Source organism: Bos indicus, chromosome X, assembly GCF_029378745.1.
Source record: "Bos indicus isolate NIAB-ARS_2022 breed Sahiwal x Tharparkar chromosome X, NIAB-ARS_B.indTharparkar_mat_pri_1.0, whole genome shotgun sequence".
Taxonomy (NCBI): domain Eukaryota; kingdom Metazoa; phylum Chordata; class Mammalia; order Artiodactyla; family Bovidae; genus Bos; species Bos indicus.
The window spans coordinates 150571990-150598104 of NC_091789.1; the positions used below are offsets into that span (position 1 = coordinate 150571990).

The following is a 26115-nucleotide window of genomic DNA, read 5'->3' on the forward strand; positions in this document are numbered from 1 at the left end:
CAGGGGCACCATTTCCCTCCCTGGGACTCTATAAATGAAGAAAGAGACTCTTCACCCTGCGGTTGGAGGTAGGTGAAGGACAAGGTGTGGGACTAAAGTGGTCCTGCTGACAGAGCTCCACCACATGCTTCTCACAATGCGCCCACTTCCAGCCACTGCTGCTGTTGTTCAGCTGCTAAGTCGTGAGTGTCTGCTCTCTGCAAACCTGTCCATTCACCCATCCATACATCCGTCCACAAACTCTCCCATCCATCTACCCACCCATTCATTCATACATCCATCCACCTATCCATCCATCATCCATCCATCATCAATCCATCCATCATCCATCCACCAATCCATCCACCATCCATCCATCACCCATCCATCATCTATCCATCATCCACCCATCCATCCATCCATCCATCACCCATCCATGCATCCATCCACTCATCCACCCATCCACCCATGGACACTTAGCTTGCCTCCACAGTTACAGCGCTCGCCCACAGTTCTTCTATAAACACCAACCACACCAGTGCACACATCTTCACGTGGACACGTTTTCACGGCTCCTGTGTGTCTGCAGCTAGGAGAGGCGTGGCCAGGTCCCACAATAAGCCTAGCTGAATCTTCCGAGGAGCTGCCAAGCTGCTGCATATCGGCCCCCCTTTCACTTCAACTTAAGTGCCCTTAAATCCCACTCCTGGACTCAGCCACCCTGGGACTTGTAACCCCGCAAATTACCATGGTGCCTTCACTCCTGGGAGGCTCGCCAGAATGTGGGTTATGCTCGGCTTCGGACGACTTGAAAAGTGGGCCGTCCGAGCCTGCCCTCCGAGCGTCACCTTCCTAGCCCCCTACATACGCTGCCAGCATCCCTGGTGATGAGTGTGGGATGCTGGAAATCTGTGCCAAGACCGGGAAGCAGGGAAATCCAGAGGCCATGCTGGGACACGGGCACTGGGGGGTCTTCCCAGCTGTTGCTAGTGGTGAAGAACCCGCTTCCCAATGCAGGAAACATCAACGATGCAGGTTCGATCCCTGGGTCAGGAAGATCCCCTGGAGAAGGGAATGGCTACCTATTCCAGTATTCTTGCCTGGAGAATCCCATGGACAGAGAAGCCTGGAGGAGCTACAGTCCATGGGGTCGCAAAGAGTCGGACACGACTGAGCAACTAAACAGCGGCAAAATGAGATGAGCAATCTCAAAACCCCCAACAGAATGGGAACATCCTGCACTTCAGTCTCCCAGGGCTCCCAGGACAGCAGGTGCCCAGCATCCCAGGGCCAGCTCGTCCTGTGGACTCAGGGCTGGACCAGGCTTTGGGAAACTGGGTGGAAATTGACCAGGAAGGCAGTGCAATGCCCCAATCTGGCCACTAGGTGGTGTCATAAGACCGTGCCGCTGTTGTGGTTCAGTCCTAGGTCGTGTCCGACTCTGCGACCTCCTGGACTGCAGCACGCCAGGCCTCCCTGTCCATCACCAACTCCCGGAGCTTGCTCAAACTCATGTCCATCAAGCCGGTGATGCCATCCAACCATCCCATCCTCTTTCGTCCCCTTCTCTTCCCGCCTTCAATCTTTCCCTGCATCAGGGTCTTTCCCAATGTAGTCAGGTCTTTGCATCAAGTGGCCAAAGGATTGGAGCTTCAGCATCAGTCCTTCAGGCCTGATCTCCTTTAGGATGGACTGGTTGGATCTCCTTGCAGTCCAAGGGACTCTCAAGAGTCTTCTCCCCAACCAAGACCACAGCCATCCCCAGAGGCAGCCCAGCAGGGTTGTCACAAGCCAGCCCCAGCCAAACCCTGGGAGGCGGGCATCCCACAAGGTCACAGGGTATTTCAAGAATAACAAAATCTAACATAGACTCACAGACGTGGAAAACAGGAAAATGAAGGAGAGATAAATTAAGAGAGAAATTAAGAGTGGCTCAGTGGTAAAGAGTCCGCCTGCCAATGCAGGAGACCTGGGTTCAATCCCTGGGTGGGGAAGATCCCCTCGAGAAGGGAATGGCAACCCACTCCAGTATTCTGGCCTGGAGAATCCCCATGGACAGAGGAGCGAGGCGGGGCTGCAGTCCACGGGGTCGCAAAGCGTAGACACGACCGAGCAACTGAACAATAGTAAAATGAGATGAGCACTCTCGAAAACCCCAACAGAACTGGCAGTTTCGGTCTCCCAGGGGGTCCCAGGACGGTAGGTGACACGCGCCCAGCATCCCAGGGCCAGGTCGTCCTGTGGACCCAGGGCTGGACCAGGCTTTGGGAAACTGGATAGAAATTGACCAGGAGGGCAGTGCAATACCCGATGTGACCACTAGGTGGCGCCATAAGACCGCATCATTGTTGCTGTCCACTCCTAGGTCGTGTCCGACTCTGCGGCCCCACGGACTGCAGCGCGCCAGGCCTCCCTGTCCATCACCAACTCCCGGAGTTTACTCAGACTCATGTCCATCGAGTTGGTGATGCCATCCAACCATCTCCTCCTTGTCACCCCCTTCTCCTCCTGCCCTCAATCTTTGCCAGCATCAGGGTCTTTTCCAGTGAGTCAGCTCTTCCCATCAGGTGCCCAAAGCATTGGAGTTTCAGCTTCAGCATCCGTCCTTCCAATGAATATTCAGGACTGATGTCCTGTAAGATTCATAATCTGACGCAGCCATAGTCCAAGGACCATTGCTGTCCCCAGAGGAAATCTAGCCAGGCTGTCAAAAGCCAGCCTGAGCCCAAGCCTGGGAGGCGGGTGTCCCACAAAGTCAGAGGGGGATTAAACACTGAAATATCTGAACTAGACTCCCAGACATGGAGAGCGGCAAAGTGGAGGAGATATCCCTTAAGAGTTTGGGATTAACGTGTACACACTACTGGTAAAGAATCTCTCTGCAACGCAATAGATGCAGGAGACCTGAGTTCGATCCCTGGGTCAGGAAGATCCCCTGGAGGAGGGCATGGCAACCCACGCCAGTACTCTTGCCTGGAGAATCCCATAGGCAGAGGAGCCTGGTGGGGCTACAGTCCATGGGGTCACAAAGAGTTGGACACGACTGAGCCACTAAACCACCAGCACCAGGATCCCCCCAAGTGTGAGCTCAGACCATCTCTTAGCCAAGCTGATTTTACCAAAGAGGCCTGTGGGTAGCCTGGCATTAATTTTGCATCACTCCCTGTTGATCTCCAAAAGACTTCTTTATGCACGTGTGGTCAGAGAGGGGTCTCCTGACTTAAGAGAAGGAGAAATCAGGGACCTGGCCTGGCCCCAGCCTCCTGCCTTCATTGTTCTGCTGGTCTCATCTTGGAGTCTATATCTGCAGGGAGTGAGTCTCCAGCTGTTTTATCCTGGGATGGGAGAGGAGGGTCCCATCTGTTTCCTGCCTCGCTCTGTGCTCCTAGGCTTCCTCCATCTCTTTGGAATGATGGAGGTGATGGTGGTGAGCTTGTCTCACATGTGAGCCTTTTCTTACAAGCCATCTAACTTTGCTAGGACTTCCCCCAGTTTTCAGTCTGCTGGAGAACTACTGCATATATCTATTGTAGGAATTAATGGATTCCACCCCCTCACACACACCTGGAACAGGAGGAGAAGGGGCCGACAGAGGATGAGATGGCTGGATGGCATCACAGACTCGATGGACAGGAGTTTGAGCAAACTCCGGGAGTTGGTGATGGACAGGGAGGCCTGGCGTGCTGCAGTCCACGGGGTCACAAAGAGTCGGATACGACTGAGCGACTGAACTGAACTGAACATCTGGGACCCATGAACCCCCCAGGTCCTGCCAAGACACACAGAGATTTCATCACTTCCTCCCCCAACTGATAAACAGACCCTCATGTATTTTTTAAGGTGTTTTTTTTTTTCTTTTGATGTAGCTCATTTTTAAAGTCTTTATTGAATTTGCTACTATATCGCTTCTGTTTCACATTTTCATTTATCGGACTGCAAAGCACGTAGGGTCTTACCTCCCAGACCAGGGATCGAACCTGCACTCCCTGCATCGGAAGATGAAGTCTTAACCACTGGATGGGCAGGGAAGTACCGAGACCATCAATTTTTATCAAGCCCCACCGTGCAGGGAGCAAGGACTTCCGCCTCTACAGAGAGGGCATCAATACTGGTTGAACTCGGGTCTCAGCATCTCCTAGCTGAGCAGGGTTTCAAACGTCAATTGGAAGCCTCAGGGCTGCAAGCCACTTATCAGAGTCCACATTTCATCAGCAGTCCCCTGATGCAGGAATTAGGTGAAATTTTATCCACCTGAATCGACACTTTTTTTTTTAAAAAATGAAGACTTATAAACCCAACCATTCAAAAATACACTGTTTCTTTTCCTGTGGTTCCTGTAGTCCTGTCATTGGCTGACAGTTGCTGCAACAAAGGTTTTTGCAAGTGCAAAAGTCTCAACTCCTCCTGGGAGCTGTGTTTGTTACTTTATTGCCTGATGACCATCTTTCCAAAAGCGCTGAAGTGAACGCGGGTGTCTTGTGGAACAAAGACGTTATCCCAGGAATGTCAGCAATGTTTCCTTGTAAAGCGACCCCCTTCTAAGAGGCAGGCAGACCACAGCTTCTGATCTTTCCATGCAAGTCTTTTAGGATCAGTGCTTCTGTTCAGGCAGAAATGCAGCGTGCTCTGTGCTTAGTCACTCAGTCGTGTGTGACTTTCTGTGACCCCACAGAATGTAGCCCTCCAGGCTCCTCTGTCCATTCTCCAGGCAAGAAGACTGGAGTGGGTTGCCATGCCCTCCTCCAGGGTATCTTCCAGACCCCGGTCTCCTGCATTGCAGGCGGATACCTGACCGTCTGAGCCAGCAGGCAAGCCCAGAAATTCAGTACGTCAAAAATATTAGTTTAAATTTATTAGGATCATCCACAGGAAAACCTTACCTATTTTCCACTGAGGTTACCCATACGAAACTTTGAAAGCATCTGGATAAATTAGAAAAAGGCACACCCTAAAGATAAGCACCAGGCAATCCTAGAGGAAATCAACGCTTAATATTCATTGGAAGGACTGAAGCTGAAGCTCCAGTGCTTGGGCCACCTGATACGAAGGACTGACTCATTGGAAAAGACCCTGATGCTGGGAAAGATTGAAGGCGGGAGGAGAAGGGGACGACAGAGGATGAGATGGTTGGATGGCGTCACCGACTCGATGGACGTGAATCTGAGCAAACTCCCGGGAGATAATGAAGGACAGAGGAGCCCTTCGTGCTGCAGTCCACGGGGTTGCCAAGGGTCAGACACGACTGAGCGACCGAACAGCCACAACCATAAGAAAGCTGAGAGAGCAAAGCAAGAAACCACCCACTGAAAAGACGAAATGCCAGCCGGGTCCTAAGGCGACACCTTGCTACTCTGGAAACTTCCCGTTTTACTTCATTGGCTCTTCTCGCTTTTTATCCTTTGCTTTATCTTTTTTTTTGGCCCCCCCAAATGAGCAATTCTGTTTGCTCATAGACTAACACGTAGGCTCAACCTATAATCACAGGAACCTACCAAGAAGGATACTTACGTGAACTTCAACATCACCCAAAGACACACACACACTGAAAACCACGCTCAACCAGCTGCCACAGACCCAGAGAGCGAACGGACGGTTTTTCAGATCGGCTTTTCTGAGCAAGAATTCTGGGATCCAGGAACGGGACCCGTGACCAAGCTTCAGGGCTTTTGAACACTTGTGACTTCACATGCAGCTCCGGGAGACGGGGCCCCCAGATCCATCACCGTCCGCAGGAGATAGACGTGGTCGGGGGAGAGAGGGGGCGCGTTCAGGTGAGCTCCCTATGATAAAAACGCACATTCGGGCGTTCAATGATAAAAACACATGTTCGGGCGTTCAAAGGGATGTCGAGGTGGCGGGCAGTGAGTGTTGAAGTCATTCAGGCAACTGAGTCAAGCCAGAGAAAGACAGCGTCCAAAAACTCCCAAGAAGGATGCTCTGTCTTGTATTATGAAATGCTGGCCGGCTTCCAGCTTGCTCTAGGATTACCGCCCCACCACCACCCCCGAAGATCTGCAGTGCGTTTAGAAAGGCATGCACACACACACCTGTTCCATAAGCCCATGTAGACACAGAGCAGCTTGCCAGGACATCCACGGTGTCTCTGGTTGGACCACAGCCAAATGCTTTGCTCAGACACGTGAAGCCAGACGACGAGGAAGGAGAGACTTGGATGCTTCATTCTGTTAGTCACCTGGGAGCCCTGCATCACAGGGTCGGGGGGACCCTTCCTGGTCTCGGCCACCTGCCCCAAGCCCCTGGGGCTGTCCTCGCCCCTGACTTCCCAAATGCTACTGCCAGCTCCAGTGAGAACCCACCCAGGGGACGCGCCTGTCGCTTAAAGGATGTCCACTCATCACTTTGCTTGTCAAGAACCTTTGGAGGGATGTAGTGGGGATTTGGGGTTCGTACATGCAAATTAATATATGCACGCATGCTAAGTCGCTTTAGTCGTGTCTGACTCTTTGTGACCTCATGGACTGTAGCCCGCCAGGCTCCTCTGTCTTTGGGATTCTCCAGGCAAGAATACTGGGGTGGGTTGCCATGCCCTCCTCCAGGGGAATCTTCCCAACCCAGGGATGGAATCCACATCTCTTACGTACTGTGCATTGGCAGGCGGATTCTCCACTAGTAGAAGCCCAGACTAATAAATTTAGGATTCATAAACAAGGTTCTACTGCAGAGGAAAGGAAGCTATATTTAGTACCCTGTGGCCAACCATCATGGAAGGAATATGAAGAGCTATATAGACATATAACTGCGTCCTTTTTCTCTATAGCAGAAAGGAACATGATATTGTAAATCAACTATAGCTCAATAAGAGTAAAAAAAAAAAAAGTTTTTTGCTTTTTTTTTCTTAACTTTGCATCTAAACTCCTCAGCTAGTCATTTCAGCATCTTTCAACGCCCCCATCCAGGGGGTGAAAAAGTGAACGTGTTAGCCGGTCAGCCGTGCCTGACTCTTTGTGACCCCATAGACTGAAGTCTGGCAGGCTCCTCTGTCCGTGGGGTTCTCCAGACAAGCACTGGAGTGGGTTGCCATTCCCTTCTCCAGGGGATCTTCCCAACCCAGAGATTGAACCCTGGTCTCTTGCATTGGAAGGGAGATTCTTTACCATGTAAGCCTTTAGCCTGTTTGACATATAATCTGCTTCACCAGCCAGCATGTGTGTGCATGCGCACACAAACACACACACACACACATTAGAGTTTCCTCACAAGGTGGCTGCTCACTGCAGGCGGCGCCTTCTGCCGTATTATAACCCACTGGATTTCTTAAGGATGCCCATCGCATCCACCCAGTCGAACTCAGGACCGTGTCAGCAGTGGCGACCTGCAGTTTGAAAACCATCGCAGCAAAGCCAGGAGGAGGGCACGTCTGTCCACCCACGATTTCCTTCTAAACTTCAAGTTTCCCTCCAGGGAGGCTCTGGCCAGGATTTCCAGATTGGATTTTACACCCCGGGGGCAAGAAAAGGTGTTAGGCAAACGTACGCAGATAGAGACGGTTGGATGGCATCGCTGACTCGATGGACGTGAGTCTGAGAGAGCTCTGGGAATTGGTGATGGACAGGGAGGCCTGGTGTGCTGCAGTCCATGGGGTCAAAGACAGTTGGACACGACTGAGCGACTGAACGACAACAACAAATTCCTGCTCACCGGATCCTTCCTGGGGGCGACTGTGTGTACAGATACTTAGTATTCCTCCTTACAGGTGGGCTTGAGACGTCCCCCTACTTGTAAATCCTGCCCATCCAGGTGCGCCCATCTCCTACTTCCTGCACAGACGGCAGACCCATCCTGGCCTCCCGGAGCCATCATCGAGGGCTCCGTCTTTGGCTCCAGCAGGCACCCTCTGCCCCCCACCTTATATCGTCCTGATGGGGAGACCGTAGTGGGAGAGGCGCGGCTTCAACAAGGGGTCCAGGGTCTCTCTGCAATCCACAGGGGAGTCTTTCCTGCCCTGGGTTCACACCAGACCAGAGCCTCGCCGTGCAGTCACCCCACACGTCCTGCCTGCATCCCCACTAAGGTCTCATCACAGGAGATGCTGCTCCTGGAGAGGTCAGGTCCTGCGTCCTGCCCGCCAGGCTCTGGAGGCCACGGCTGCCTGTCGCTTCAGTCACGTCCAACTCCCTGTGACTGTATGGACTGCAGCACGCCAGGCCTCCCTGTCCATCACCAACTCCCAGAGTTCACCCAAACTCACGTCCATCGAGTCAGTGATGCCATCCAGCCATCTCATCCTCTGTCGGCCCCTTCTCCTCCTGCCTTAGTGAATTCCTTCTCCTTTCCTTGGGCCTGCCCCTTGTGGCCTAAAGAAAGGGGTGTGTGTGTGTTCCGGGACAGCATCCGGTTCCTCACCCACACGGCGCCCAGGAGGCTGGGAGACACACGTCTATGGAGAGAGGTTTCCAGCCCGGCAGGGCAAAACCCACATGGCTATTCCAAGAGCTGCAGCCCGTGCAGTGTGCTCCCCACCCCACCACCCTCTATGTAAGGACGCTCTGGTCGAACCCAAAGCCCCCCACCCCAGTTCAACCACAGGCGAGAAAAGAGGAGGAAGGGGCTGTCTTTCTCCATCAGCTGACCCTCCCCCTACCCCGACACAACCCTGAATCCCACATTCCTGTCATTACAGCTCAGGGCACCAGCTGTCAGTGTCGGATGGGGCAGGGGGCCTGGTGGAGAGTTAGGGGTTTGGGACGGAGAGAATTAAGGACGGAGGGGTCACGCGGAGAGGTGTGGACTCGGGGAAGACACATAGAAAGACGGGGGAGGTGGGAGGCCACGCGGAGACGCAAGATGGGGAGACAGCCAAGGCCGAGACAGCGCGCTAGGAGACCAGAGCGCACAGGCGCAAGGGGCGCGAGGGGGCACGTGTGCGGGGGGTGCGCGACACTAGGGTGCCGCGGCCTCCCATCTCCGGGTCTGCGGCGGGCGCTCGCCCTCACCACATCACCCCACCCTGCGGAGAGGCAAGCAGAGGGAGTTCGCCAAGGCTGAGACCGCGGGCGCGAGGTGACCGGGGCGCACAGGCACCAGGGGCGCGCGGGAGCGCGCGTGCGCGGGGGCGCTGGGCAGGGGACGCGGCAGGCGTCGCCCCCCGACTACCCCCCGACCACCCCCCACCCCGCTCCGCAGCCCCTCCCGCGAGCGCGCCCCCGCGCGCCCCGCACGGCCGCGCGCTGCGCCCCGCGAGGGGCCGGGCTTCCATCCACCTGTCAGTGCGCGCCCGCCGCCGCCGCCGCCGCCGCCCAACTTTGCGGGGACTTGCCGGGGCGCGCCGCCTCCTCGCGGCCGTCCGCGTCCTCGCCCATGGCCGCGGCCCCCGCCCGCCCGCCGCCCGCCCAGCCCGGTGGACGCCGGGCGCGGTGAGCGCAGGGCCGAGCCCGGGGTGGGCGCTGCGGGGTGGGGGTCTCCCCGCGCGCAGCCGCCCCGGGAGCTGCCGCGGCCGAGCGGCGGGGGCCCTGCCTCGCTGCCGCCGGCCGCCCCCCCGCCGGAGCCCCGGCACGGAGCATTGCGGATGCGGCGCGGGGCCGGCGCGGGGCTCCGGGCGCGCTCGGGGGTCGTGAGCGCCGCGCCCCGCGCCCCCGCCCGCGCGCCCCGCCGGGGCCATGCAGTCGCTCATCTCGCCCGTGACCAAGGCCATCCTGGTGGCGCTGTTCATCTTCGCCATTCTGCTCATCCTGTACGTGATCCTCTGGTACATCTGCCGCGATGTGGACTGCGACCACGGCATCTGAGCGCCGCCGGCCCTGTGCCCCGCCGCGCTGAAGGGCGCCCGGGCGCCCGGCATGGGGGCCGCGGGGCCAGCCGGCGCGCGCCCCCACCCCGGCCCCGGGCCCCGCCGCGCGGCGCCCGCCGCCCGCGCCCCCTGCCCGTGACCTTCACGACGGACCGGACGGAGCGGGTGAGCGCGCTCGGGCGGCCGCCCTGCGGGGCCAGCCAGGGGCGGGGGTTGGCGGCGGCGGAGGTGTTGGGGGGGTACGGAGAGGAGCCACAACTTCGCGCAGGGCGCGGGAGCCGGGCGCGGGACCGTCCCCGGTGGGGCGCTGCGCCCCGGGACTCGCCGGCCAGCGGGAGGCGCTAGGCGGGGAACGCACTGGGGCGCCTTGGGTCCCTCCGAGAGGCTGGGCGCTCCCGCCATCGGTCACCCCCTGCGCAGCGGCCCGGTCCGAGCGGTACCGAGCGCCGGGGGTCCCCCCTCCCCCAGCCCGTGGCTCGCGGGAAAAGCGCTCGAAAGCCCGCGGAGCGCCCTCCTCGCGTTCCCGGGCACTCCCAAGGTGGGTGCCACCCCGCTGGCTCGGGGCTTCCTCCCGCGTCCACCTCCCTACCCCCACCCCAGAGGAGACGGAGAGAAGGGAAAGCTTTGCCCCACACCAGGGCTCCGGGAGCAAGTTTGTGACTTAAATAAAGATCTTGTTAGCAAGAACATTACAAAAAAAAAAAAAAAAGATAGCATTCCTCCGGAGCGTTCCTCTACAAAAAGAACGTGTGAGCAAAAACACCCAGCTGAAATAGACTGCCAATTTATGCATCCGCAGAGAGCTAGGTCGTCTTCCTGGGGTAATCAGGGCAGGAATGGGGGCGGCGGCGGGGGGATGAGCCGCGGGTGGGGGGAAATGTTTTGGGTCCTGGCGGTCATGTGCGAGCTGCCTCAACCCTCAACCAGTTCTGCTCTGTGCAATTCGCGCTCCGGGGTGTTTCTCTGCCTCTAAGCCGTTTCCAGCCCCCTGAGGGTTAAGGAGACCGAAAAGGCAGACAGTGTCTCCTGCTCCCCAGGAACGGTTGGACAAACCCCCCGAGAGGAGCCAGAGCGTCTGGTTTGGGGCGATCAGCCGTGTGCTGTGCGTTCTCTCCTGGGTCCTCTGGGTTTTCTCCTGTGGTTAAAACTGGTGTCACCCTAGTCCAGCGTCTAGCGCTCTGCGGCTTTTCACGCTGTGTATCCGCCAGGATCCAGTGTCTGGGCCCCAGGAGGGAGAGGAAGGGAGACCCATTTTTAAGTAAACAAAAGCACTGTTGGGTTTTGGGTGGGGGAGGACTCAAGAAAGACCCCAGGAAACCCAGCCTCCCCTCCCCAAACACACACACACACACCTTGTAAAGCCGTCCTAAAGGCGTTCCGTGGAGCTGGCTCGGGGAACCTGTCTACTAAGATGTTTATCTCCTACACCCGTAAATGGCCTGTCCCAGCTTCCCAAGACCCCCAGCCCCTTCCCCTGCCCGCCCCCCGCCCCCACAACGTCCCCAGCTCAAGAACCAAAGCCTAGGACAGACTCTAAACAGACCAGGCTAATACTTGTCAATGTCTGAAGCAGCATGTCAATTTCTGAAGCTCTCCGGTGCTCTAGCTATCAGGTGACATGAGCTGGGCAGAAACAGGATGAAAAGGTGTTCCGGATACCTTGAAAAACTATTCCTCCCCCTCCTCATCATCGGAGAAAGGACCTCACACGTCCGAGCCTCACACACGGCACGCGGCTCAAATGATAACAAACACACGCTCTGCAGGAGGTCACAGTGGGACAAGCAGAGATACTCCAACATCTAGACGTCGTTCAGACGCCTAAATTCTAAAATCTAAATCTAAGGGAAAAAAAAAAAGATTAGATACCCGAATCTGAGACGAGCCTGGAGAAGGTTGCTGGGATTGAGGGGCGTCCCTCGTGGGAAGCCCCCCCTCCTTTCTGGGAGGAAAACACAGTCGATGGGGAAAAGAACCCAAATTATGTAACCATGACCATCCTTGGGGGGGTTTCCTGACGGTGGAGTGTCGGTCCCCGCGGCCACGCACGCACCCCAGAGCCCCGGGGCCCCGTTCCCATCTGGTTGATACACTGTCGGCCTCTCTGTGGGTTCTTTTCCTCTCAGGCCTCTTCAATCCCAGCAGATGGCTGTCCCTTCCGTTTCCCAGAAAAGCCTTCCCATCCACCTGCATGTCACCTCCACGACCCAGGAGACATGTCTCCTGCACTGCCGTCCCCGAGTGTCTGCAGAGCTGGGCACGGCAAAAATCAGGGCAGGAACCCAGGATTCAGACAGGCTGGCGGGTATAAAGGCAGCTGCCCCGTGGTGGCTTGGCGGGTGAGAGGGAGGTCAGAGGAAGGGGCATGTGCAGAGCTCATTCCCTTTGTGGTACAGCAGAAATTAGCACACTGTGGTAAAGCCACGCTGCCCCCGATAAAGTAAATGCTCTTGCTGTCAGATAGGAATTGTCACAGTACATAGACACCTCTCCCTTCCAAATTAAAAAAAAAAAAAAAAAGACCAGGGTACAAGGACAGCGCTTTAGACAAAATGAAACCTTGGCCCTCCTGTTCGCCGTGGCCTCTGTGATCTACAGAAGACCTTCCCAAATGGGCTTCGGGATCGCTGCCAAGAGCCCCATTTCAGGTACAGAAAGCAAGGTGGTTTGCCGCCCAAGGTCACAGGGCTGGGAAGTTCGGAGTCCCCGGCAAAGGACAGAGTCACCCTGGCAGCAGACGGGGTCCACTCGGGAGACCTGTCCCCTGCTACATCCATCAGTATATCTGTCCACTCCTCCACCCCTTCTCCACGGGAGCTCTGAGACCTGGAGGTGGAGGTCTGCGGACCCTGTGGCTGTAATCTGTCTAAAGAAAATGCAGCCTCTGCCAAGGATCGTTCTCGGGGGGTCCAGACAGATGAATCGCAAGCCCACCCAGGTCGCTGGTCTGCAAGGGCTGGGGAGAGAGTGTGACAGGGTGCCCTGTCTCCTTCTGAACTTTCTCCGGGGTGGGCAAGGAATGCAGAGTGCTTGCCAGAAAGAAAAGAAAAAAAAAAAAAGAATGTGGATTCCTATAAATAGCACTTGCATCTAATAGTCCCCGAGAGCGTGTTACAAAGTTCCAGACAGTGAAGAAGGATTATTATTTACATCGAGTTTTATGCTCCTGACAGTAACATGAGCCCAATGATTATCTCAATTACGCAGAACAGAAGAAAGAAAAAAAAAAAGAGACAGGCTAAAAAGAAAATGGTTACGTAACTTTCCTAAGATCACAAGGAAAACAGGATCAGTCACCAACAGTCTCCACGCTCTTCTCCCCGCGGACCTGCGTGCACACGCACCTGTGTTTGTAAACAAAAGCTGTGTCGGTCCTGAGTGATGGAAGTCAGACAGAGAAGGAAAAATATCCTGTGACATCCCTTAAGTGCGGAATCTTAAAAAGAAATGATGCACACGAACTTATTTGCAAAACAGAGACTCACAGACTTAGAGAACGAACTTATGGGAGGGAGAGTCAGGGAGTTGGGGATGGACGTGGACGCACTGCTGTATTTAACACGGAGAACCAGCAAGGACCTGCTGTCCAGCACACGGAAGTCTGCTCAATACTCTGTAATCACCTTATGGTTCCCGGGGGAAGGATGGGGGAAGGCATAGTTAGGGAGTCTGGGATGGACACACTGCTGTATTTCAGATGGAGAACCAGCAAGGACCTGCTGGACAGCACAGGGAACTCTGCTCAGTGTCATGTGGCAGCCTGGATGGGAGGGGAGTTTGGGGGAGAATGGATACATGTACATGTCTGGCTGAGTCCCTTTGCTGTCCACCAGAAACCATCACATCATTGTTAATCAGCTATTCCCCAGTACAAAATGTTTTTTGTTGTTTAAAAAAAGCCAAAACCTGCATTGGTTGCATTTCCATTCAAAACAGTTTTAAATTGTGTTTCTATCTTAACCTATTCCTTATGGTTTAAGAATAATATTGTTCTGTTACGGTTTTTTTTTTTTGGATACACTACAAATTAACTGCTTAATGCATATTTCTAGGTGCTGTTTTTCAGTCTCTTAAGTTGTGTCGGACTCTTTGTGATCCTATGGACTGTAGCCCACCAGGCTCCTCTGTCCATGGGATTCTCCAGGCAAAAACGCTGGAGTGGGTCGCCATCTTGTCCTCCAGGGATCGAACCCAGTTTTCCCGAACTGCAGACAAGATTCTTAACGGTTTCGATCCACCAGAGATTGTGTTAAGACACCTCCAGACTTCCCATCTGCAGCTTCTCTCCCCCCATTCCTCAAACTGGAGGGTCTCCACAGAGGCAAAGAGAAATCTCAGCTTCTTTCGAAGATCAGTTAGCTGTTGGAAGTGAGCTCCTTGAGTCTGCAGATAAGCGTCACAGAAAACAGAAACAGAGCCTGCAGGACCTACAAGCAGGGCGTGTCGATGACATGGATAAGGAGGCGGTTTGTCAATCAGAGAGGAAAGAACTTTCTGGGACTTCCTTGCAGGCTCAGACCGAGGTTCGATCCCCGGGTTGGGAAGATCCCCTGCAGGAGGGCCTGGCAACCCACTCCAGTCTTCTTGCCTGGAGAATCCCACGGACAGAGGAGCCTGGCGGGCTGCAGTCCACGGGGTCGAGAAGGGTCAGACACGACTGAGCAACTAACTCGTTCCTGGGACTTCCCTGGGAATCCAGAGGTAAAGAATCAGCCGGCCAATGCAGGAAACAGACGTTCAGTCCCGGGTCTGGTCAGGGAGCTAAGATCCCATATGCCACAGGGCTCTCATGCTGCCAACTATAAAAATAGATTTTCTTTAAGAAAAAGAAAGAGCTTCCTAACACTTAAGCTCAAGCAGCACAGGAGCAGACAGGCCCAGAAGTGGCTAGAGGTCTTTGTTTTATTGTTGGCGTTCAGTTGCTAAGCTGTGCTCAACTTTTTCGGTGTTTTTTTTCTTTTTTTTTTTTTTTTCCGTCTGGGTGGTTACGTTTGCTCAGGATGTGTGACCCAGGGTGTGGGGGGCGGGGGCATGGTCTCAGCTAAAAACTTTGGCTGCAGGGGTTTCATACCCCATTAGCTGGGCCACACACCAGCCGGCCTCCCACGGCATGCCGTATCCCTGAAAAGCTAGAGTCTGTGGGAGAAGTAAGCATGTCATAACTCCAGATAAGTGACTTCGGGGCAGGAAAGAATTGGGTATGGAATCTGATTCTTGTTCGTCTAGCTATTTTCAGCTTAAAAAAAAAAAACAAAGGAGGCAGAGAATGTTTGTCAAACCATCACGATGCCTCGTACCGTAGCTGTGGTTCCCATTTTTGCTTCACTTCACAGATGTTCACCCTTAAAATGGTCTGAGTTGCAGATGCTCCTAAAAGACGTGGGCACGAAGAGGTAATACTTGGCAGGTAATGAAGATACTCCGTCCTAAAGGAAATCAGTCCTGAATATTCATTGGGAGGATTGATGCTGAAACTCCAATAACTTTGGCCACCTGATGCAAAGATCTGACTCATCGGAAAGGACCCCGATGCTGGGAAAGATTGAGGGTGGGAGGAGAAGGGGACGACAGAGGATGAGATGGTTGGATGGCATCATCGACTCAGTGGACATGGGTTTGGGTGAACTCCCGGAGTTGGTGATGGACAGGGAGGCCTGGCGTGCTGCAGTCAATGGGGTCGCAAAGAGTCAGACACGACTGAGCGACTGAACAAAAACAAATGAAGATAAGAACATCTCACCTGTAAGTTTCAAGACGCCGTATTCTCTGTGTGTCAGCCTACACTGAGATTGCGGAGTGAAATGGATCCGAACCTGGAAGGTGCAGGGGAGAGTTCTCGTTGGGGGCGGAGGCCACATGGCTGGTGGGGCCCCGAATCAGTGTCTGAAGCCCGCAGTCCAGGCTCAGATGCTGGGCTGTGCACACAGGGATAAGCCAGTTCATTCGAAGAGGTGAACAGCCCCGTGGAATGTCCCGGGACTCCCCGAGTGGCTCAGATGGTAAACAATCCACCTGCAATGGGGGAGACCCAGGTTCAATCCCTGGGTTGGGAAGATCTCCTGGAGGAGGGCATGGCAACCCACTCCAGTATTCCTGCCTGGAGAGTCCCATGGACAGAGGAGCCTGGCAGGGTTACAGTCCATGGAATCACACAGAGTCGAACACGACTGAACCAACTTAGCATGCGTGGAAGGTTCTAGACCCCTACTGTGCCTTTGGAATCAATTTGTCTCTAAAAGGCAGTGTTTCCATAAGTCACACCCCTCCCCCACCTCCAACGCCAACACAGGCTGAGTCTGTGCATCCCAAATGGAATCTAAAACTTGACCTACGGCCGCACGGGGTCTACACCCTTCCCCGTTTCTCGCTGGGAGGGGTGTCTTTTCCCCAAAACCCACGTCCCCACCCTGATTCGACAGACATCGACCCACCACTGTTCTTTCCAGCAACGCCCAGCCTGCCCTCGACTCCCACCACGACCGGGACTTTTGGAGAAGAGCTCAGCTTTCTTCCGGAGCCAATCCAGGGAAATGACTCTGGACGCCAATTTGGCAAATGCGGCTTTTAGCTCAAAATAGCGAGAGCAGAAGGCGACGGCTGGATGGGCCCCTCGGAGGCAATTCCATAAGGATGCCCCAGATAGTCCAAAGCAGACAGGAGCCTTCTCCGCTGGTGGGGCGAGGGGTCAGACGTATGTGTGTGGAGAAGTCCGGTACACTGGTTGTTCTCAGCGAGGCATTCACACCTTCTCTCCCCAGTTGGAATTTTTTTCTTTTTAATTAACGTATTTCCTTATTTCTGGCTGCATTGGGGGTCTTGGTTGCTGAGCCCGTTGTTTGTCTAATTGCGGCGATTGGGGACTCCTCTCTTGAGTTGGAATGTTTGTATTTTCATTGCGGTGGCTTCTCTGGCTGGGGCTCCCGGAGTCCAGAACGCAGGTCCTGCGGTTACGGAGCATGGCCTTAGTTGGTCTGGGGCCTGTGGGATATCGGGGGCGACAGAGGATGAGATGGTTGGACGGCATCACCGACTTGATGGACGTGAGTGTGAGCAAGCTCCGGGAGTTGGTGATGGACACGGAAGCCTGGCGTGCTGAAGTCCACGGGGTCGCAAAGAGCCGGACACGACTGAGCGACTGAACTGAACTGATATGGAATCTGCCCAGACCAGGGATTGAACCCATGGCGTCTGCATTTGCACTCATAGTCTTAACCACTTAAGACCACCTGGGAAGTTCCTCCCCACCATCGATTGGCTTTTAAGGGGCTGAGAGCAGGGATCACAATTCATTAAGCATCTCCTGTAGGTTTAAGGTTGGTTCATGTGCTCCTTACAAATCCCCAGGAGGTGCTGTTGGGTTTTCCTCTGCGTGGTGAAAACGAGAGTCCAGGCACGTGGTCTGTGGGAATCTGAAGGGCAGCCTGCCAGGGTCAGCAGTGGCTGAGGAAGGGCCATCTGGGCCTCAGTCTCCATGGGACCAGATGAAAGCTTGTCCCGCCCCTCATTTGCCTCCCGGTGGCTCCTTCGATGCCTGAGCATGCCCGCAGGTGCTGGTGTTTGCGTGAGTGTGAGGACGGTTGAAGACCTGGGTTGACCAGTCGCCCGGGGTGTCCATGGCCGGGATGGGGTGATAACATTTATAAAAGGTCAAACGCATCCTTGACTCTATCTGCTCAGGACACTCTGAGCAGCTTGCCGTGTCACACCTTACGCTTTCCTACAATTTTTACTGAAACATACTTTGTTCACAGTGTTAACAATAGTTTCAGGCATACGGCAGAATGATTCAGTTATAAACACCTGCGTGCGTGCTAAGTCGCTGCAGTCGTGTCCGACTCTTTGCAACCCCGTGGACTGTAGCCCGCCAGGCTTCTCTGTCCGTGGGGTTTCCCAGGTAGGAATTCCATTCTTCCCTCTCTCTCTCTCTCTCTCATCATCCTTGTTTTTTGATGTGTGCATGACAAAGCCCTCAAGTGTTACCACTTGAGGTAACTTGATCATCTCAAAATCTCCTGAAATGCTTTGATTTTTATCAGCACTGTGATTTGGCCAGCACCGCGATTTTGAGAGACGTGGGTCGCCTCATCGAAGAACCATCTGTCCTTAAGCCTTCCTTGTTTTTTAGTTTTTATTAACTTAAAAAAAAAATGTGGCCACATTGCAAGGCATGTGGGATCTTTCTTCCCCGACCAGGGATCAAATCCACATATCCTGCATTTAACCACAGCACCACCAGGGAAATCCCTTTATTGACTTACTTTGAAATTTCCCGTGACTTCTTCAGGCAGATTGGAAAGAGTTTGGGATCCATCTGCTCGTGAAAAGTAAAATTTCACTGTGTTTTTTTTTTTTTTAAGGAACAAGCATCCTAAAGTTTTACTCTGTTTGAAGTTCATTTTGTTCTCTGTCATCTTTTTCTTTTTTTTTTCCTTGAAATGTTTCTAGAGTGAAAGTCTCTGAGTCCTGTCCAACTCTTTGCAACCCCAGGGACCGCAGCCCACCAGGGTCCTCTGTCCATGGGATTCTCCAGGCAAGAGTACTGGAGTGGGTTGTCATTCCCTTGTCCAGGGGATCTTCCCAATCCAGGGATCGAACCCTGGTCTCCTGCATTGGCACGCAGATTCTTTACTGTCTGACTCACCAGGGAAGACCTGTTTTTTTCTTTCTTTCTTTTTTTTTTTTTTTTAAATAAAAACAACCAAAGGAATTCTATTTAGGAAATAATTATTCGTCTCCTGGAATGAAAGCCTCTCCCCTGTCTCTTCTTCAGTGCTCAGGGCTTTATTTAGTCTGCTGAGCTATAAAGAGAGGCCACTTTCTGCCAGAGCTGGGTGACCTGTTTCAGGGCCTATATTTGCCCGTCCTGTTTGGCGTGCCTAGCCAGCCTCCTCTCTGTAAGAGAATGAGGTGAAACCAGGGGAGGCCTGGAGTTGGCCTGGAAACCAGGATGTCAGCTTCCATCACTAGCACAAAGCCCCAGGCTTCTGAATTGCTGTGGTGCAATCGCTCAGTCACGTCCAACTCTTTGCGACCCCATGAACTGCAGCACGCCAGGCCTCCCTGTCCATCACCAACTCCCAGAGTTCACCCAGACTCACGGCCATCGAGTCAGTGATGCCATCCAATCATCTCATCCTCTGTCGTCCGCTTCTCCTCCCGCCTTCAATCTTCCCCAGCATCAGGGTCTTTTCCAATGTGTCAGCTCTTCGCATCAGGTGGCCAAAGGATTGGAGTCTCAGCTTCAGCATCGGTCCTTGCAGTGAACGTATGTGGTTGCTCAGAGTCGTGTCTGACTCTTTGTGACCCCAGGGACTGCAGCCCACCAGGCTCCTCTGTCCATGGGATTCTTCAGGCAAGAACACTCCAGTGGGTTGCCATGCCCTCCTGCAGGGGATCTTCCTGACCCAGGGATCGAACCCACGTCTCTTGCCCTGCAGGCAGATTCTTTACCGTCAGAGCCACCAGGGAAGCTGGACTTGACGGGGTTGTGAATGGTGGAGTGTCTGGTTGGGACTGACAGGTGAGCCTCCTTGCAAAAGCTGAAGTAAGCAGTGCTGTGTCTGGGGCAGCGGCGGAGCTCAAAACCTCAGAAACGTGTCCCTCTTGCGGCCCTGGAGGCTGGGTGCCCCCAGGCGTCTTCTGGCAATGAGGTGAAGGCGCTGGTGGGAGCGCTGATAAGGGCTCCTTCCCGGCCTGCTCGACGGGGGCCCGCTCGGCTCCCCAGCCTCGAGCGCACAGCGGCACTGCCTCTGCTGGGTCCCCAGCCCCGCCTCCTTCGTGGGAGGAGCTTTGCGATGCCTCCTACGCGACCCGATGCCCCCGCGTGGTCTCCCGGGCTGCAGATCCTTCCCTGCCTCCCGTCTCAGGGGTCCCTTCTGGAAGCAGCGTCGGGGGAGTCGGGACCTCACACCGCCCGTGGGGCAGGGACCCGGCCGACCGCAGCCTCCACGTTCCCGGAGGCTCGTGTTCACCGGGCCGCAGAGCTGAGACGGGCGCCCGACCCGGCCCTGGGACGCGCTCGCTGTCTGTCTGTCTGTCTGCCTCTCTGTCTCTCCTTGTCTGTCTGTCTCTCTGGCTCTCTGTCTGTCCATCTTTGTCTATTTGTCTCTGTCTCCCTCTCTCCCTGTCTGTCTCTTCCTGTCTGTCTGTCTGGCTCTCTGTCTCTGCTTGTCTGTCTCCCTGGCTCTTTCTAGGCCTCTCTCTCTGTGATTCTCTGTTTCTTTCTCTCCGTCTCTCCTTGTCTGTCTCTGTCTGTCTGTCTCTCTGTATCTCCTCATCTGCCTGTCCCTGTGGCTCTTTCTCTCCGTCTCTCTCTCCGTCTTCCTGTTTCTCTCGCTGTCGTTTTTTCCCCATGGCCCTGTTTCCCGTCACTCTGTCTCCCTGTCTGGTTCTTCCCCCATGTCTCTCCTTCGCTGACTGTCTGTCTATCTGTCTCTCTCTTACATCATCCGCTCCCTTCCATCAGGTTTGTAGCATCAATGCTTGAGAGTCCCTTGGACTGCAAGGAGATCCAACCAGTCCATCCTAAAGGAGATCAGTCCTGAATGTTCATTTGAAGGACTGATGCTGAAGCTGAAACTCCAGTCCTTTGGTCACCCGATGCGAAGAGCTGACTCATTGGAAGAGACCCTGATGCTGGCAAAGATTGAGGGCAGGAGGAGAAGGGGACGACAGAGGATGAGATGGTTGGATGGCATCACCAACTCAATGGACATGAGTTTGAGCAAGCTCCAGGAGTTGGTGATGGACAGGGAGGCCTGGCGTGCTGCAGTCCATGGGGTTGCAAAGAGTCGGACACGACTGAATGAGTGAGCAATGACATTCTGAAGGCTGGAGTCTGAGAGCCAGGTGTGGTCAGGGCCGTTTCCTCCTGAGGCCTCTCTCCGGGCGTGTGGACGGCCGTCTCCTCCCTGAGTCCTCACACTGTCCTCCCTGTGTGTGTCTGTGTCCCAACCTCCTCTTCTCATGAGGACCCCAGTCCTACGGGATCAGGACCAGCCTAGTGACCTCATTTCACCTTCATTCTCTCTTTAAGGACCATCTCCAAACACAGCCCCATCCTGAGGTCCTTGGGTGACAGTTTCAATGTCTGAGTTTTGGGGAAGACTTAGTTCAGCCCAAGCTTTCCAGCTGGAAGCAGACGATAAAGCATCTGCCTGCAATGCAGGAGATGCAGGTTTGATCCCTGGATCAGAACGATCCTGTGGAGAAAGAAATGGCAACCCACGCCAGTCTTCTTGCCTGCAGAATCCCATGGATGGAGGAGCCCGGCGGGCTACAGTCCATGGGGTCGCAAAGAGTCAGAGGTGCCCAAGCACACGTGCAAACTGACAGGTCAGCCCATGGTGCTCAGCAAAGACAACTTCCAAGAGCTTCCTCACGACCCCCGGAGGCTGCAGTCTTTGCTGGCCGTGGCTGGTACCGGCTCTGAGTGTAAACCCTTGGCTGGGGAGATGGCAAGGTGATTGGATGAAGGGACAGCCTGGTCTGTGCTGGATCAGACGTCTGGGCAAGGAGCCAGGAAATATGTGGAACTGCTGTGTGGGGCTGGGGAGCCTTCTCGGGGACCCTTGCCCGAGGTCTCAAGGAAAAAGAGGAGTTCTCCAGAGACGGCTAGGGAGATAGTACACACACACGCATGCACAGAATTGCTGGGGTGCCTGGCACCCCATTTCTGCATTTTTTCCCCTGGAAACCCCATATTTACAGGATCTAGAACAGGGCTGTCCAAAGGAAAAACAAATACGAGCCACTGAAGTCGTCTGCAATTTTCTGGCAGCCGGCGAGGTCCAAACTTCCAGTTGAAAAATAAATAAGTTGAAAAATAAATAAGTACTAAGGATTTTATGCAAACACAATAAAGATTATAATATGACTTATACGGAAGCCGTTAAGAGGAAATCCTGAGAGTCCTCTTCCCAAGAAAGACATTTGTATCTGTTTTTTTAATTTTGTATCTGTACAAGATGATGGTTGTTGACCAAACGTGTGGTCATCATTTCATGATGTATGTGAATCAGACCTTTATTGTGAACATCTTATACTATCCTGTGTGCCAACTGTATCAATAAATGTGGAAGAGAAACATTGGTGTGCTAAGAGAAACATTTGTCTGGTAGCCATGAAAAAGAAACTAGAATGGTAATGATGAAGTCAATTGAAACAATGTATTTGACCTGATCTCTATATCAAAATAGTATCATTATACACACACACACACACACACACACACACGCATGTGTGTGTAGGTATACAAAAACAAACATGTCAATTTACATAGTAGTAGAGGTATGTGTTTCTATTTTTTAACACACAACATTTATAGAAATTTATGAAAGCATCTATATTCTTTGGGTTTCCCAGGTGGCATGGTGGTAAAAAACTCGCCTGCCAATGCAGGAGACCGAGGAGACGTGGTTCGATCCCTGGGTCAGGAAGATGCCCTGGAGAAGGACATGGCAACCCACTCCAGTATTCTTGCCTGGAGAATCCCACAGACAAAGGAGCCTGGCAGGCTACCGTTCATGGGGTCACAGAGAGTCAGACACATACACAGACTGTGAAGTATAAATTTTATAGGCATGTACGTACCTTCCGTATGTAATTTACTAAAGCTATATTTTAAAATTCTGTAGTTATGTACATGCACTTAGAATTGTCTAACCATCATGTACAAGTAATATCCAGACATACATAATTTACTAGAGTTATATTTTTAAATTCCATACTTCTGTACGTGCACTTAGAACTCTCCACCTAACCATCAGTAAGAAGCTCAGCATCCTGTCTTCTTTCTTCGTTTTTATCATTACCAAAAAAAAAAAAAGTGTCTGCTGTGTTAAATGTTAGTTGGTTTGATCACCCCAGGATCAGACCCGCATCTCCTGCATCGGAAGGTGGTGTCTTTACAGCGGAGCTACCAGGGAAGCCCTCGCCTCACGCTTGTTGGGAAGATCCCCTAGAGAAGGAACTGGCAACCCACTCGGGTACTCTTGCCTGGAAAATCTCATGGACGGAGGAGAAGCCTGGTGGGCTACAGTCCCTGGGGTTGCAAAGAGTCGGACACGACTGAGCGACTTCACTTTCTCTTCTTTCTTTTCTCTTCACAACCCCCTTAGGGCCTCCGAAGGGACAGAGAAACCCTGGTCGTCCTGGACTCTTCCGTTCCTCCTGTCTTCCAAGTAGAAGACAAGATGCCGTGAGCAGATTCCCTGCGTGGACCACGGGCGTGGCCGCGACTCTGATGTGGCTGGAAGCAAGATCCAATGCCTGAGGGTCCCTGGATGGGCCCTCCTTTGCGAAACCGGCATGCCATCCCAGGGGTGCAGGGTGGAGGGGGACCCCCTGCGAGGATCCAGCCCATCTCCCCATCACCCGTCTTGCGAAGCCATCACGAGGCGGTCAGGACCCACGAGCCGGTGTCAACCTTCCCCCGGGGCGGGGGGCCATGCTGGCATCTACAACCTCCATCCATCCCCCCAGGGGTGGGGGCGTTCCCACCCAGCCCCGCCCAGCTGGCCCCGTGCCTCCTGGGGAGTTTCCATCCGCCTCGCCCCCGCGCGCAGTGATAACTCTCCGGGTGGGGACCCTGCCGCCCAGCGGGGCCTCCCACGGGAAGGCTCTCCGCTTATTCCCGGCTTGACGCGTCCGGAGGACAAGCAGTTTCAGATCGCACCATCACCGTTTCCGGCAGGCGCCGCTGCGGTCCGACCCTCCTCACGTCTCAGATGCAGCCCCGTTCGTCTTGACAAACGCGACGCGCGCCCGGAGCTCTTCGGCTTCGTCCCGTACGTGCAGGAGAAAGACGCCCAAGGGATCCCAGCTGCTCTCCTTGCCGACGCTCCCCACTCTGAGGGGTTTTAACCCGTCTGCCGCGAGAAGACACCCGGATGGGGAAGAAAAGAGAGTGACCCTGGAAAATACAAGACGCTGGGGACTTTGCAACCGGGACAAGAGGGTTCTGGGACCTCCCCCAAAACGCACCCGGTAGCGTCGTCTCTCTCTGGGACTCTCAAGGATGCCGCAGTGATCTTTCCACGTTGCACCATGGATAAGACTTGCGGGAGCCCTTCCAGGCAGCCACGGAGGACTCCGGAGCATTTATTGTTATTATTTTTTTTCCTGTCTGCTCTGTTTAAACCGAGAGGGATCCAGGTTGACGGTGGAGGTGGGCCCCCCGCCCTGGGGGGTGCGTGTGTGTCTGTGAATGTCCCCGCCGATGCCGACCCCCAGCCCCCACTGACCCGTTCTCAAGCTGCTGATGAGCGTTTTCTACGTCTACCCCCCACCCACCCCCCGCCCCCCAAGCGCTCCGTCTTTCTGTCCCGCGGGTGTGGTCTGTGGCGCCTCTGTTTTATCTCGTCTCGTGGCTTCTGCCTGCCCCCTGCGTGGAGACGGGCAATAAAGAGAAAAGCTATTCCAGACATTATGGCTATTCCAGAAAATAAAATATTTTTGAAACCGCACATCAGGGCTATGGCTCTTTTGTCTCGTGGAGGGCTAGTGGGCTGCTAACCCTTGGAAGATGCATGGAGAATTCATTTATTCTGTAGACGATCAAGGGAAGGTGTTTCTTTTCTTCCCCCCCCCCCCCAAACTTTAAAATTTTCATCTTGTATTAGGGTTGTTGTTGTTCGGTCAATCCGTTGTGTCCAACTCTTTGCAACCCCATGGACTGCAGCACGCCAGGCTTCCCTGTCCATCACCAACTCCCGGAGCTCGCTCAAACTCATGTCCATGGAGCCGGTGATGCCATCCAACCATCTCATCCTCTGTCGTCCCCCTTCTCTTCCCACCTTCAAACTTTCCCAGCATCAGGGTCTTTTCCACTGAGTCAGCTCTTCACATCAGGTGGCCAGAGGATTGGGGCTTCAGCATCAGTTCTTGCAAGGAATATTGCTGGGGTTTAGCCAGTTTACAATGTTGTGATGATTTCAGGTGAATAGCAAAGCAACTCAGCCATTCCCCCTCAAACAGCCTCCCGTCCAGTGGAAGTTGCTCAGTCCTGTCCGACTCTTTGCAACCCTATGGACTGTAGCCCGCCAGGCTCCTCTGTCCATGGGACTCTCCAGGCAAGAATACTGGAGTGGGTTGCCATGCCCTCCTGCAGGGGATCTTCCCGATCCAGGGATGGAACCCCCGTCTCCTGCATTGCAGGCAGATTCTTTGCACTCGGAGCCGCCAGCCTGCCAAATAACCTTGAGAACGAACCTTTTTGAAAGAAAAGGGGGCTGCTGGTGGTGCTGCTGCTCAGTCGCTTCAGTCATGTCCGACTCTGTGCAACCCCAGAGACGAAGGTTTGTCTAATTAAGTTGCAGCCTGTCCGTTTATCCTGGAAGGCTAGTGAAGAAGATAAGAATTTACACTGTTCTTTCAGACATTATTATGTTGAAAAAAAAAAGATCTTGCCCCTCTTCGGGAACTCTGCACAGTGGCTGTAAAGAGTTGGTTATAGGTCGGAGTTGTGTGTCCTGGGGCGGCGCTGATAAGGCGGCATGACAGTCGTCTTTAACGGTCACGTGAAAAGTCTGGACATGAATGGAAAACACAGGCTCTCATACCCAACCCAGTGCTGCACAGGTTATCAAAGGGACTGGCAGAAACCGCATCCTCATCCACAAACAGCCCCAGTGAGAAACTCTGTATTCTGGGGACACCCACATCCACGTGAATCCAGCATCCTCACTATTCTTGCTAAAAGTCTCAGTCCAGAGAAAAAAAAAACATTATTAAGATGATTACTGATAAGTGTTTGGTGCTCATAGTGGTTCAGTTCAGTTTGGTCGCTCAGTCCTGTCTGGCTCTTTGCGACCCCATGGACTGCAGCACGCCAGGCCTCCCTGTCCATCACCAACTCCCCGAGTTTGCTGCATCGAGTCGGTGATGCCATCCAACCATCTCATCCTCTGTCGTCCCCTTCTCCCACCTTCAATCTTTCCCAGCATCAGGGTCTTTTCCAGTGAGTCAGTTCTTCGCATGAGGTGGCCCATATTGGTAGTTTGGAGGAAAAAAAGGTATTAGATCAGGAATATTCATACGTTTTGAAAGATCGTGGTGGTGTGGGGAAACATAAGAGAAAACATAAGGAATGATAAGGTCCTAATTCAATATGCTGTGATAAATGGAAAAGAATACAAAAAAAGAATATACATTACACACACACATATATACATATATATATATATATATACGATGTAACAGTTCATTTGCTGTATAGCAGAAATTAATACAACATTGTATTAAGCAACTGTACTTTAATGAAAACAATTTCTCACTGTTGGAGACTAATCAGATGGTCCAGTGGTTAAGATTTCACCTGCCAACTGAGGGGCCAAGGGTTCAATCCCTGGTTTGGGAGCTAAGATCTCACATACACTGTAGCCAGAAAA

General features: G+C 53.7%; 1 protein-coding gene across 1 annotated transcript; it reads left to right on the forward strand.

Annotated features, from left to right (window-relative positions):
- The first annotated feature begins 7508 nt into the window (after window positions 1–7508).
- Window positions 7509–24192, forward strand: LOC139181621 (serine/arginine repetitive matrix protein 1-like). The gene is made up of 5 exons (XM_070785109.1): window positions 7509–7514; window positions 7766–7870; window positions 8885–9000; window positions 9124–9892; window positions 22846–24192. The coding sequence occupies exons 1-5, from the start codon at window positions 7509–7511 to the stop codon at window positions 22927–22929; spliced, it is 1080 nt and encodes a 359-aa protein (XP_070641210.1). The 3' UTR covers window positions 22930–24192.
- Window positions 24193–26115: the final 1923 nt, after the last annotated feature.

Excerpts from the sequence above, each read along its gene's own strand:
- LOC139181621 (XM_070785109.1), top strand. Across the intron at positions 9,001-9,123 it reads GCTGAGACCGCGGGCGCGAG|CCCCTCCCGCGAGCGCGCCC; the intron begins GTGACCGGGGCG and ends CCCGCTCCGCAG. Across the intron at positions 9,893-22,845 it reads CGACGGACCGGACGGAGCGG|GGCCTCCGAAGGGACAGAGA; the intron begins GTGAGCGCGCTC and ends CAACCCCCTTAG.